At 48.1% G+C, this 14741-nt stretch overlaps 1 protein-coding gene across 2 annotated transcripts; it reads left to right on the forward strand.

Moving 5' to 3' along the window:
* Window positions 1-4512: 4512 nt before the first annotated feature.
* LOC119659806 (general odorant-binding protein 84a) lies at window positions 4513-5344 on the forward strand. Of its 2 annotated transcripts, none has more exons than XM_038068077.1 (4): window positions 4513-4773; window positions 4832-4893; window positions 4970-5100; window positions 5158-5342. In XM_038068077.1, exons 1-4 carry the CDS (start codon window positions 4557-4559, stop codon window positions 5177-5179), a joined length of 432 nt encoding a protein of 143 aa, XP_037924005.1. In that variant the 5' UTR covers window positions 4513-4556; the 3' UTR covers window positions 5180-5342. The 2 variants fall into 2 exon arrangements, with proteins under 2 accessions (XP_037924005.1, XP_037924004.1); XM_038068076.1 differs by having other exon boundaries at window positions 4514-4773; window positions 4970-5096; window positions 5158-5344.
* The last annotated feature ends 9397 nt before the right edge of the window (window positions 5345-14741 follow it).

A 14741-nucleotide genomic window follows, 5' to 3' on the forward strand; every position in this document is an offset into this window, starting at 1 on the left:
CCTTTTTTCATTGAAAAAATAGTTAGGTCGTGGTTAACATGATCTGCATCAATATTCACCGAAGTACAATCGCCCATGAGTTGCTAGCACAGTTCGATGCGGAGATAAAAGCTGATCTAGCACCGATTAGTACCGAATGGCCCAGCTTCATGGCACCTCGACTTATCGAGTAACGCTTCCATCTGGGTGCGAGATGGCGTCGTGTTAGAATTCTTGCCCAAGGCCAAGGTGATGGGTTTCTCTGGATTCGGCGTTTAGGTGCAGCGCTGTCCAGCGTCTTCCTAACACCGAAGGAGAGGATATCGGACTTCCGACGCAGACTTGATACTCTGGAGAACGCAATCTTGAGCACGGATGGGCGGGTCCTGGGCGGGGGAACTTTAATGCCAATGGTGCTTGAATGGAGCATGCCCCATCTTGATTCCAGAGGAAAATGAATTCTCGAAATGTCGGCTGTTAAACAAGGGATCCATCCCAACATTTCAACGCCCAAGCTAAAAGGGTAGTATTCCCGACGTATTCTTTCCGTCGTCGTCGCTGGTAGATGGGTGATGAATTCTCAGCAAGCGACCTTCTATGTATTGGTGGACGGCGAAGATTGCCGAACTTCGGAAGGAGTGTCACAAACTCCGCCGCTTAACGCAACGCCTTAACAACCGGAAGGACACAAAAAGCACAATAATGGAGTACAGATCAACCAAAAAGAAACTTCGCGATAAGCAGAAGCAAGGATCGCTGCTGGCAGGAGCTGGTCGAAAAGGTGAATGGGGACTCGTAGGAAAACCCGGTTCAATTAAGGCCGAGCAGATACACCGCATGGGTTTATTACAACACCGCGGACGTGCCGAGGACTGCCACCTTTTTCTGTAAAAGAGTTGGAAGAGGCGGCCATCTCGTTAAAAAATAAAAAGGCGCCAGAAACCGATAGTATCTCGGCAAGGTATACAAACAAAAGCTCATCAGAAGTAACCTTGTTGAAACGATCCTTTCTGCAAAAAACTTACCCCAACATCAGTTCGGGTTTAAGAGCAGGGCGATCCGCAGTGGATGCTGCCATGCAAGTCACGGATGCAGTTCATCGAACGGAGGCAAATAGCCGCCGAACTCGGCGGGTAGTGCTCCTTGAACGCTTGATGTCAGCAATTCTGTAAGATAGAAGGCATTCTAGGCACACTTTCCACGTGCCAAGATATCGCTTACGAATATTCAGGGATTATCTGAGAAACCAGGTTTGGTTTCAATTTTTGGCTGGCTAGGAAACTTACTCCGAATACATGGTTTACTGGATAGCCACTACAACATATGCTGTAGTGGTTCTTCTCGATGAAACCGGTCCCTTCCCAGAACACCTTTAGTAACGCAGTGGCATCAACCTTATATTTGGATATTAGCTAGCTACTTGGCAGCTCGTTTTCTGTTCAGGAAGCACCACACATTCCTTCAAGAAATATGTAAAGCGTTCGTCCTATTTTATTCCCGGGTCCGTCGTTGTAGAATCCATCCAGTCCGATGTTCCTTTTGTGGCTCCGTAATATACGAGTATGGTTTTCCATGTAGGGTTGTCAGACCTACCCAGCCACTAACCTAGACCTGTTAGATAATTTGTTTCGTTTTAAGGAGCGTCCTTGTTTCCCAACTCATATTTCGCCCTGGGTCCTATACTACCCCTTCACTACCACAAAACATTAAAAATTCAAAATCAGCCCCGCATATCAAACACGAAGAAGAATAAGGATAGGAGAATACAACTTGAGACCGTTGACAATTTCTCCTATCTAGGGTCGAAAACCACAACCGATAACAACTACGATGATGAAATCCGCGCACGGTTGTTGTCAGCCAACAGAGCCTATTTCAGCTTACAAAGACTGTTCCGCTCGAAACGTCTCACCATAGGGTCAAAACTCTTACTGTACAAGACTATGATCTTGCCAGTCCTCATATATTCCTCGGAAACTTGGGTTCTTAGCAAGAAAAATTGCGAACTCTTGGCCGCGTTCGAGAGAAGAATGCTCCGAAGAATTTTTGGCCCCCTTCATGAGGATGGACGATTCCGTAGCCTACACAATGACGAAATCTATGAGCGATACCATGACCGTCCGGTTGTGGATAAAATCCGGCTCAATAGGTTACGGTGGGCGGGTCACTTAATCCGTATGGATGAGGATGATCCCACCCGGAAAGTCTATAATGGCAATATCTATGGTAGAAAAAGAAGACGAGGCAGGCCCTGCCTAAGATGGAGCGATGGCGTGAGCCAGGACGCCAGACAGCTTTTAGAGATATCGAATTGGTAGACCTCGGCGCAAAACCGGGATGTCTGGAGTTCCTTATTAAGGCAGGCCTAGACCGGATACCGGTTGTTGCGCCGTTGATGATGATATCTTATAGGGATGCCACTCGCCCCCAAGTTAGGAATAACATCTGTGATATCTACATCCTTAGGAAACAAACTATAACTTATTTACGAAATTAAGATTAACTGATCTGGTTTGTCGGAACGCCAGTTTGGTTTCCGACGCGCCCACTCTACGGTGGACGCAATTGGCATGGTGGTAAACCTGGCAAAAGGTGCACTGATTTCTGGCGGCTGCTGTGCCGTGGTGGCGTTGGATGTCAAAAACGCATTCAACTCGGCCAACTGGAATAGAATTAAAGGGGCGTTGGCTGACATAGGTGTCCCCGGATACTTAGCGAATTTGGTGGAAAACTACCTATCAGAGAGGACTCTCTGGTACGGGACGGATGAGGGCCCCAAAGAGTACATTCTCACAGCCGGCGTACCACAGAGATCGGTACTTGGTCCCCTGTTGTGGAATATCATGTATAATGGGGTGCTTGCTCTTCCCGTCCCAGAGGGGACTACGATTTTCGACTTTGCTGATGACCTAGCTGTGGTTGTTGCAGCAAAACACCCAGAAGATGTGGAGGTTTATGCAACGGAAACAGTGAGAGCGGTAAAGTCCTGGCTAGAAAAGGCCGGGCTGACCTTGGCGGACACGAAAACGGAAGCGGTCTTAATAACGAAACGCAGGAAAAATAACACTGTGAAAGTGGAGGTCGGTGGACATACGGTCGTATCAAAGCCTGCTATCAAATACCTGGGGGTAATAATTGACACTAAATTGAGTTTTAGAGAACACCTAGAATATGCATGCCAAAAGGCAGCCAGTGCCAACACGGCACTTGCAAAAATGTTGCCAAATATTGGTGGACCGAAACATTGCCGGAAGTTGGTGCTAGCCGGAGTGGTGCGCTCCATCCTGCTCTACTCGACGCCTGTGTGGGCAGAGGCGCTTGCAAACTCTCAGAGACGGTGCTTTTAGAACCACATCAGATGAGGCAGTATTGGTGGTGGCAGGCATGATCCCGGTTGACATTCTGGCCAAAGAAATGAGTGTCCTGTACAATGCAAAACGTATGGAGGGACATGCGCAGTGTAGAAATGCGGCAAGATCAGAGTCGCTTGATCTCTGGTAACGCAGATGGGACGAGCCTACGAAAGGTCAGTGGACACACAGGCTCATTCCCAACATTAGGGTGTGACTTGAGCGAAAACATGGGGAGACCAACTACCACATTACCCAGTTCCTCACGGGACACGGTGGTTGCTACAGGCAGTATCTGCACCGCTTTGACTTGGATGATTCTCCGAACTGTCCCAGATGTGATGGCATACCGAAGGATCCAGAGCATGTGATGTTTCACTGCCCACGATTTGCGATGGAGAGAAGGAGCTTAAACCAGGTGCTGGGTAGGAGCAGGACCCCGGAGAGCTTGGTTACTGAGATGCTGGAGTCCGAGGAGAAGTGGCTTTCGGTTGGCTCCTCAATCATCCAAATGCAGGAGGAGTTGCTGAAGGAACAAAGAGGGAGGAAAGCTGCAAATAGGAGAAGGATGAGTGCCTAAGAGCAAACCTACCCCGCGAAGTAATACCTCAATGGTGGTCCCGCGGGGCTGGGGCTGGAGAGACCGGGGCTGGTTTTTAGTGGGTGTGAATCCCACACGCGTCCGCTGTAGTTTCGCCGTTCGGGCGGCGGAGCTGCGGCGGACGTGTCTTTCTAAGATTTTCGACCTCCGTGTACGCACAAAAAAAAACAAAAAAAAAAAGATTAACTAATCTAGATATGAAGCTTCTCTTATCGAACTCCAAATAAATACATTTCAGACTCGCCAGAAGCAAGATCCAATACTCTGCCCCCCTCAGAATATGACAAATGACGTGCTCATAATGGATACTATTTCGAACTATATTATATGATAATCATGTGATGAATTGGAAAATTACTTTATTATAATATAGTCCACATTATACCATATCCTCGCCACAATTGCAAACATTATTCGCACGTTATAAACAGAATTTGAATTTATTCTCAAAGCACGTTTTTCGCGTTTATCCATATTTACCGCGAACAATTTTCCATCATGCTCTTATTCAGATACAATTTTCCAATTATCGGAAAATTAGTAGGATTTAATTCGATTTATATATAAAAGGTCGCAAAAAGTGGGGTAGACAGTTGTGATTTAGAGCATCCACTGAAGGGCCGAATATGTTATCTACGGTTGCACGTGGTCTGATACTAATCTGCGCAGTTGCTTCCGCAGTAAGTGCGCCTCTTAGCCAAACGGAGAATGATAAATCTGGATCCGAAAACCATAAACGCAATGCCGAGGATTTAGCAAGTGCCGCCAATGACGAGGTTAACGTGGGGATGAATCTTCAGGAGATCATGTCTATTTGCAATGAAAGTTTCCGTATTAATTTCGGTAAGTTCAGCCATGAAAGTATTCAATATTCACAGCAAATAACATGGTCTACCAAAAGAATATATGGAGGAGTTCAACAATTCAGGGTCCTTACCAGACGAAACAGACACGACACCTATGGTAAGATCAGAGCCACTTGATTGTATCTTCAATGATATACTGAGAAACACTAAATATTTACTATCTTCCCTAAAAGTGCTTCATGAGATGCGTTCTCGAAAAGGCCCAAGTCCTGAACAACGGCATCATTGATAAATTTAAGGTAACAACTCTTTTATGGCCGGCAACTGGTGATTCCGTGGAGGTTTGCCAAGCTGAAGGTGGTAGGTATAGCAGCTGTGACAACCATGAAAGTTCCAAACTAATTATTTCTATTTATTGCAGACGAAGAACAACACCCCTGTAAGAAGGCGTATACCATCGCCAAGTGTATGATGATCAGAGCCTTGGTTGATGCTAAGAGTAAACAGACCGATTGAAGAACTAACGCAAATTGTGCATCACAGAACGGTACCGTCCAATACTTTGTAGTGGCACATAAATGCTAGAAATACATAATATTTGAAGCATTCTGGCTATAATTTTCATTTGTAGGACTTATGAATTTTTGTCCTCCAAAACGGAGAGTCCTTAAACTCAGATCCCTGCAGCTAGCCCGTAGAATTTACAATGGATGACAGTTCCCCCACCATGCGACCAGAGATCTCTTTTAGGTTCCCAAATAACTGTTCCTAGTATCCGCAGCCTAGCTCTAGCTTGAGCTTTGCAATTGCGAAGGAAATACCTGAGGATTTGGTCCGGTCCACCATCATGTGGATGTGGATTTAGGATCTCGCTTATCCTAAACAACTACCTGAGGATTACTCCCTGCTCACCTCAACTTCGACAATGTGGATTGTAGGCTGTGCCGAGTCAAACGGTGTAGTCCCCTAGAGGCCAGTTAAGGTTAAGGTTGCATAATTCGGCAAGTCCTCACACGACCTCCGCGTGGTGGCCGCTGGAAACCGTCTTCGGGCGGGCCAAGAGTGTGTAGGGCCGGGCTGGGAGTAGGCCCATCCAACTGACGAGGATCTGCTTGTCTGCTGGTCATGTGTTAGGGGCAAGTAGATCTCGCCCGGGGATCGTCCTCCCTGCCCCGGAGAAGGTGCTAATAGGACCCCAAGCCAAGGTGGAACAGCATAGGCCGAGGGCTGCGTGGCCAATGGGGAGCTTGGTCTTTAGTATGCGAACTCTGAATACCTTGGGCACCTTTAGTTTCAAATAAGACCCTTACCCTGGTGGCCGGGCCAGCCAGGGTGGACATTCTTCCCGGACTACTCGTGGGACCAAGACATGGACTCAATTAACAAAAGAACTAAAACGACGATAGAAGAGGAGGCGATGATGCCAGGCGCATCATCGGAGGACGAGCTGCTGGCCTCCAGCCAGCAGACAGTGGCCGTCGAGAGCAGTACACTCGGTGCCAGCCGTAGCACCGTTGTGCTGAAACCAACCGCAGGGACCTCCCGGAGCGAGGCGTCAGACGGACTAGTGGCTTCCAGCCTAGAACCCACTGCCGTCAAGCTGGGTGTAGCGAGTACCAGACATAGTACTCCTGACCCGAAGCCCTCAGCGTCGGGGGTCCCTCGAAAGCGAAAACCGACAAGAATGTCGGTCGCCGGAAACCGGCTAAGAAGGGAAGGTCCACGGGTGTCCTGCTTAAGAGCCAGTACCAGAAGGCCATGCATATTCTCGGCAAGATTGCCAAGAATAAGGAGGCCGGTACTGTCGACGAGCGGTATGAAAAAGACCTCGCTAAATACCAGGCGATTGTTGATGAATACAACAGCAAACGCCGGGCTGACGAGCAGAAGGCGAAGCCCATCGCTCTAAAACGCAACCGATCTCAAGACGAGGTCGAACAAGATAAGAAGCGGAGCAGAGTGGGCAAGAGCGCAGACGCCAAGCAACATACGGAAGAAATTGTACAGCAACCGTCAGCCGGCGGGCCACGTACTGCGAAGCCCTTCAGCAACGTGGCCAGGAGTCACTTACGTGTGGCGCTGGCGGATGGCAATTCTGCTAGCGGCAAACTAACGCTGGAGGTGTGGACCAGTGTGGAGGCTAGGCTGTCGGGCATGATCTATGAACATCTCGTAGAGACCGGAGGCAAGCACCCGCGACTCAATCCCCACTTTGATTCATCTCAGGTGGTCCGTGGGTTCCACGTAATAGCTTGCATGGACCAGTTCTCTAAGGACTTTCTCGGCTCGTGTGTCGCTAAGATCAGCGACGCCTGGGAGGGCGTTAAGCTCAAGATTATCCCTTACGACGAGATTCCCAGGAAACCGGTCGCTCGCATCTGGTTGCCGAAGATCCGCATGGAGAAGGACAAGCTCGTCCATTTCCTGCGCCTTCACAACCCCGGGATTCCCATGGACGACTGGGTTGTTATAAAGGAGGAGGAACCTCAGATAAACAGCCAGCCCGTACTACTCCGCATAAACGAGGAGTGCCTCGAGGCACTGAAAAAGGCTGATTATAAAGTGTGGTTCGGAGTCAGGAATGCCAAAGTAAAAGTGTTCCGTTCTGCAAAACCGGACGATGACCTTGACCCAATCGACGCCGCCAACAAGCTTTTGGGGGAGATGACGATCGACGGTCCGACGGGGACTGACAAACCCCCCACGCAAGCAGATCATGCTGAGGGTAACGCAGATAAATCTCTTAATTTATTCCACAGCACAGGAGACGCTGATCAGGATAGACCTAGAGCATGTATTCTTGCGAGGAAGAGTCTACACGCTTTCCTGTGCCCGGACCTGAGTTCCAGTGACCTAGTTGTGGTCAAGCTGGAGCAGGTGGGGGCAGAGAACGTGTATATTTCCTCGGCGTACATGGCTCATGACCGATCAGCTGCGCCAGAAGAACTACAACATCTGACGAACACCATAACAGCAAAGAAAGCCAACCTGCTGATAGGCTGCGACGCAAATGCAAGGCATGCGCTTTGGGGCAGCTCCGAAATCAACGAAAGAGGTGAGTCATTCTTTGATTTTATTATTACTTCAAATCTATCGGTGTGTAACAGGGGCAGTACACCAACCTTTCATTTCCCCTGCTCGGAGAACTGTGACGGTTGGGAGGAGGTCCTTGATATCACCCTAATAACAGACAACGGGATTCTTAGGGTGGAGGACTGGAGAGTGTTTGACCAGAGATCCTTCTCTGACCACAGTTGGAAACTCTTCAGTCTAGATCTCGCCGCAGAGGTTTCCAAGCCCTTTAGAGACCCCCGGAGGATCGACTGGAGAAAGTTTGGTCAGGTAATTAAGAACAAACTCTCCAGTGCGCAAATTGGTAGGATTGGCACGACAGACGAACTGGAGTCAAAGGCTTTTGATACCGCCTTCAAAGTCTCGTGCCCTGCTAAGTACAGCAAAAAGACCCTGCCACCGTGGTGGCAGAGAAATCTTCAACATCTGCTATAGCCAAAAATACTGGCAGCCATATAAGGACTGCCTAAAGAAGTACAAGTCGGCCATCAGGACTGGTCTTGGCTAGACTATTGTCAGAACATTGAAAGCACTAGTGAATCCGCGAGGCTCAATAAGATTCTGTCCAAGGAACATAAGAGTCCATCCTTCCTTAAAAAGTCGGAAGGCTCCTGGACAGAATCTTCTAGTGAAACCTTGGAGCTGCTGGTTCAAACGCACTTTCCCTCCAGCGAGGAGGACTGTGAGTCAGAACCTCGCTTGGAGGGTTTGCGGCAACCCCAGCTGTGCAAGACTATCAAATCGGTAATTACCGGGGATAGGATCGGCTGGGCTTCTCCGCATACAAATCTCCAGGCCCAGATGGCATAATGCCAGTCATGCTACAGAAGCAGCAGGAAAGGGTTGTGCCGTGGCTTGTTGAGATTTACCGGAGCTGCATCACTTTAGGATACGTACCGCAGTCCTGGAGGCGCGCACGTGTGGTTTTCATACCGAAAGCCGGCAGGCGAGGTCATGAGTCCGCGAAGGACTTTCGGCCAATCAGCCTGACCTCTTTCGTGCTGAAGACCCTAGAACGCGTCCTGGACATTCACTTAAGGACGATTATGGAGAGAACGCCTTTCTCTAAGTCCCAGCATGCCTACCTCAAAGGAAAATCCACAGAAACCGCCCTCCACGAGGTAATTGGCACAGTTGAGCGGTCGCTGCAGTACAAGCAGTATACCCTTGCTGCCTTCTTGGATATAGAAGGAACTTTCAACAACGTCAGAACCAACGCCATCAAGGAAGCCTTGACCAGTATTGGATTGGAGGGGTATCTCACGCATTGGATTATATCCATGCTGAGTACCAGGATAATCCAGTCCGATCTGGGAGGCAACCACTTGACCAGAGCTGTGAACAGAGGCACGCCCCAGGGTGGTGCTATCTCACCGGTGCTCTGGTTAATAGTAATGGACAAAATTTTACGTACATTGGACAGTAGCGGGGTGAAGGTGGTGGCGTATGCCGACGACTTGGTGATATTAGTATCAGGGATGTTTCTGTCCATTATGAGCGACATCATGGAAGGAGTGTTGCGAAAGGTGTGCCTGTGGGCCGCAAGATGTGGACTCAGCATTAACCCAACCAAAACGCAACTGATGCTATTCACCACCAAGACAAGGATACCTGAATTCCATCTACCACGGCTGAATGAACAAAGATTGGTTCTTTCCTCTAATGTAAAGTATCTGGGTGTAATCCTGGATCCTAAGCTAAATTGGAGGTCGAACATAGAACTGAGGGTTAAGAAGGCCTGTATAGCCTTCTATGCCTGTAAGAGAACCTTTGCCAAGAAATGGGGTCTCCGGCCGAGGATGGTTCTCTGGATGTACACCGCTGTAGTGCGTCCGATCCTGACGTACGGATCTATTGTATGGTGGCAGGCTTTGAAGAAGAAATACAATAGAACGAAGCTTAATAGGATTCAAAGAACCGCGTGTGCAGGTGCTACTGGGGCTCTGCAGTCCTGCCCGGCAGATGCTCTCAATGTACTCCTACATCTCCTCCCCCTAGACCTCCACATCAAATATGTTGCAGCGTGCAGTGCCGTCAGACTACGTGAGTCCGGATGCTTGGCAGCGAAGTCCTACGGCCACAGCAACATTCTAGATGAAATATCTCGAGAAATCTGGGCATCCCCCACGGACTATGTCACACGCAAGCTGAACTTCACGAGAAACTTTGCTGTGGACCTTCCAACCAGGGCAAAGTGGAAAACCGGCGGCGTGTTGCAAGACTATGACATGGTATTCTTTACGGACGGATCAAAGATGGCCTATGGAGTCGGCGCGGGGGTTTTCTCGAATACACACAGTGTATCCAAATCGTATGGTCTCCCAGGTTTCACCAGTGTATTCCAGGCGGAAGTACTGGCGATATTGGAAGTCTGTCGATGGCTGGAGCCTGATTCGAGCCCCAAGCGTAGCATAGCCATTCTCACCGACAGCCAAGCGGCCATCAAGGCCTTGTACTCAACGACGACATCTTCCCGAAACTGCGGAGAAGGAAGGGAAACCCTCATACACTTTCTCTGCGATTGCCCAGCTCTGGCTCGAGTCAGGCTGCGGACACTGGGTAAACCATTCTTTGGGGACCTCAGTGAGATTTCTAGCTACAGGGTCGGAGAGCTGCTTTCCTTCGTGAATGCTACGGGCTGGCTCTGAAGATCCGAGCCAGCTGGACTCTGCTTCCCTGTTCCTATAACAACAGTCACGGTCTTAGGAGTTTGTGGCATCAAAACGGCGCACCAATGCGCTAATTGGGCTCCTCGGAGCGGCCACTGATACCTACCTACCTACCCCTCACAATCGGACCTCGTTATAGGAGTGCCAAATCCTCCTAGATGGACTTCACCACCTGAAATTACCGACTGTTAAGCAGTTCGAGTAGATTTCACCCATCAAAGTCACCAGGGGTACGCCGACTATGCCAACCAAGGGACTGTCGAAAGCAGAGCCCCACCTGCCAGGCCATCGACCCGCTCATATCCCACTATGTTTCTATGCCCAGGAACACAGAAAAGCGGCAGTCAAATCAAGTTGAAATTCTTCTATACTAGCGTTCTTTCTGTGTTGCTGTTATATATGGGGGAAACATATGGAAAGTGACCACCAGTTCCACTCGAAAGCTCAAAGGATTCGTCAATACCTATCAGCGTCATATCATCGGAAGCCTGATACTTTTTCAAACAGAGAACTGGGTCGGCGCATAGGCTTCTCACATGTACGCGATGTGATCGGAAAGCGGAAATGGCATTCGATAGGTCACACATTAAGAAGGGTGACGATTCCATTTCTTGCTACGCAACGTAAGATCACTTGCGGAGAACAGTGGAGAAGGAGTACGGGCATCTCATTGAAACACACTTCAGCGAACCGCGAGCAGGTATGGTTGACGTGTTATATCCCATCAAGGGGTAAATGCCAACCATATATACCGGTCACTGAAGAATAGCATGGCTAAACGTCACCAATTTTCTGTCCCAGTTAGAGCATCGGCCAACCCCCAAAAGAACCATACGTTAGCAGGAAGTACGGCTGCATACATGCGGAGAACTATCTTAGCCCAAAAATCTTATTTCTTTACAAAGGTTCTTTTGCAGAAAGAGAATGCTATACACCTCTGTGATTTAAAACATTCACTGAAGGACCGAGTATGTTCTTAACAAAGAGCCAGGACCACTATCAGATACTTTGCATTGGAGGAAAGTGGCAATCTTCAATTCGGGTACCCTTGGCTTGATGGCAAATAGCATCAACTCCGTTTTCGTTGGATTTATACCCCACGCCCTTCCCAACGGACGTCCATGATTTCACTCATAATAGAGGAAAATACCTCTAACGCTAATATCACTAAATTGTCGGTATACACCACCATCTTCACCCCTCTCCCCCTCGGTCCAATATCCGCGTCTATCACTATCAGCCACAAGAAAAATGGCGCAACCTTGGGGCCTCCCTCTACTTATAGCTCTAATCAAGTGGCTACCTCTCAGACGAAAATTGGATTATCCTGGTTCTTAACACCCACTGCGTAGGAGATCACTCAAATCCTATTTTAATTTGGGCCTCCTTCATAGTTTTGGTCCTAAAGTTGTTGAATGCTTCCCCTATATCGAGGAGGCAGCTGGAGTACATCGGTTGTCATGTAGTGATCGCTCAGCAGTGCTAATTGTCAGCTCAAAAGGCAGTTTCTGTGAATTTGCTTTTAAGGGAAGCATGCTGAGATTTAGAGGAGGTCATTCTCTCCATGGTAATCCTGAAGTGAGTCTTCAGGATGTGCTCTAGGGTCTCCGCGGACTCATGACCGCACCTACCCGCTTCTGCTATGAAAACCAGGAATACGGTAGGAATCCAGCATAATGCAGCTCCGGTAAATATCCACAAGATGACATACAACCCTTTCGAGCAGGAGCCTTTCGAGTTTTTATGAAAGGATAGTCTCCTAGGTCCCTTGGCGAGAATGTTACTGAGTCCCACAGGCTCACTGATGCTTTTAGTGTTCTGACAATAGTTTAGGCAGAATCGCTTTTTGGCAGTCTTGATGGCCGGCATGTACATAGACAGTTCTTTTATAAGAGGAATATTTATACCTGCAGCAGATGTTGAAAATCTCCCTGAAAAGCTTCCTGAGGTTCTACAGGTCTTCATTTCAAGGTGGCAATGTCTTTTTACTGAATTTTGCAGAGCACGAGAATACTTTTCCGAGCATCCCGACCTTTGACTGTAGTTCGTCTATCGTATTGTTACCATTGTGATAACTTCCCCAAAATACCTATAGTCGATCCTCCTGGAGTCTCTGAAAAAGTAGAAGGCCTCTATAGAAACATTTAGACTAAAAAGTTTCCAACTGTGATCTGAAAACGATTTTTAATCAGAGTCTCTGGAGTCGCCAACCTCAAAAATCCTATTGTCAATTAGTAAGCTGATATCATGGGTCGTCCGCCTTAGTTCTTCGAGCTGGGGAGATGGTTGGTTAGTGTACTACCACTGTTACACACCGAAAAGTTTGTCCTAATTACAAAGTTCGATTCGCATCAGCGTCGCAGCCTTTAGCTTTCCACGCTAGGACGATGTACATCACATGTTATAGTTCTTCTGATGAAGCTGATGGGACGTCAGTCATATAAGCCGAGAAGATATACAAGTTCAGTTTAACCGCGGTTAGTTTCCTAAAGCTCAGGCCTGGACCTAAAAAAAGATGCAGGCTCTTTTTGGTAAGGATACATGCTCTAAGTCCGTCCCCATCAGTGTCCTTTCTACTCAGGAATAAATTGTAAATGTATCTGCTTTAGAGCCCTTTGACCGTTCCTTCTTCCGATACTGGGCTCCTGTATTAGCGCGAAGTCGATGTCTTCCTCTCGGAGTTCTCGAATGCTGCAAATTTATCTACGTTACCCTCAACATGATTTGCTTTCATATGGGATTGTCAGTTCTCGTCGGACAGTTGATCTTCACATCCTGCAAGAGGTCGTTGGCGGCTTCGACTGGGTACAGATCGTCATCCGCTTTAGCAGAGTGGGACACTTTCATCGTGATCCCAATTTCGCACCGCACTTTGTACTTCGCCTTTTCCAGTGCCTCCATGCGTTCTCTATTTATGTGGAGGTAGAAAAGATAGAAAGGGCTTCCTTGGACTGGAATACTAAACTTTTCACAGCCTAGTATAAATTTATGAAAACTTAATAAAACCTGGGAAACCCGTCTTGAACCAACACCAACGGCTTTACTACCAAACCCTATCTTCACCTCCAAGTGGTGACCACTGGGAGCTCTTTCTTAACAAAAAGCTACAAACGGAGAAGGATGAAGGCGAGGCTCCCGCGCCTAAAAACGGGACAAATTGTACCAACTGGTCCTGCAGGTTGGGGGTTGGGTAGGACTGACAACTCTACACGGAAAACCAACGTTACGAAGCCACAGAAAGAGCGACGAACCCGGCAACGACAACGAAACAACGATTTGCACATTTTCTCATGAAAGGCGCGTTCCCTGTACAGCGATGGAGCTGTCAAACAGTTAGCCGATACCCTGTCCCAATATAGGGCTGATGTATCAGCGTTGCAGGAAATGTATTGGACAGGGATCGGTTTCTTAGAGAAGAGCCACTACACCATATATTATAGCGGTCATCCAGTAATGCATTTGCTCGGGGTAGGTTTCTTAGTCAGCTAGAAAATGAAAGCTGGTGTTATCGGCTTTGAAAATATAAGCGAACGGCTATGCACTCTACGCTTCCGAGGCAAATTTAGAAATATAAGCCTCGTTCACGCCCCTACAGAGGAGACTGCAGAGTCGGAGAAGGGCACCTTCTACGAAATAATTGAGCGGACCCTCGAAGCCTGTCCCAAATATGATACCAAAATCATACTTGGAGATTTTAATAGTCAACTAGGGACGGAGCCCGTGTTCAGGCGATATATCACAGCTTACATAGGGATACCAATGATAACGGACTGCGGATTATTCAGTTAGCAGCATCGTACGAAATGGTTGTTGGAAGTACCTGGTTTACGCGAAAAGCGGTCCACGAACATACATGGGCCACTTCAGACAGCACCACTTTCAACCAAATTGACCACGCGCTGATTGAACGTCAGAACATATAGGGAGGCCAATATAGACTTGGATCACTATCACGTTGATATAGTGCTCCGAGCTCGAATTAAAAACACCACCCAGAATCCCCTCTGACAATCAGGTAAGAGTGAATACTTAAGCCATTCACAACACAGCCCTCTGCAGCACCTATAAGGCGGCAATGGATGCCGCAATAATCACAGCTAACAGATGTCCTGGAGATGAAACATCAGCGAATGATCTTCACAACCACCTGAAGAGTGTTATCATTAATAGGACCACAAACATACTTGGCTCCAGCCGCAAGAAAGATCCGAACGGCTAGTTTAACGATGAATGTAAGCTATTAACAGTGGAACAGAAGAATGCT

Source organism: Hermetia illucens, chromosome 6 (assembly GCF_905115235.1).
Source record: "Hermetia illucens chromosome 6, iHerIll2.2.curated.20191125, whole genome shotgun sequence".
NCBI lineage: Eukaryota > Metazoa > Arthropoda > Insecta > Diptera > Stratiomyidae > Hermetia > Hermetia illucens.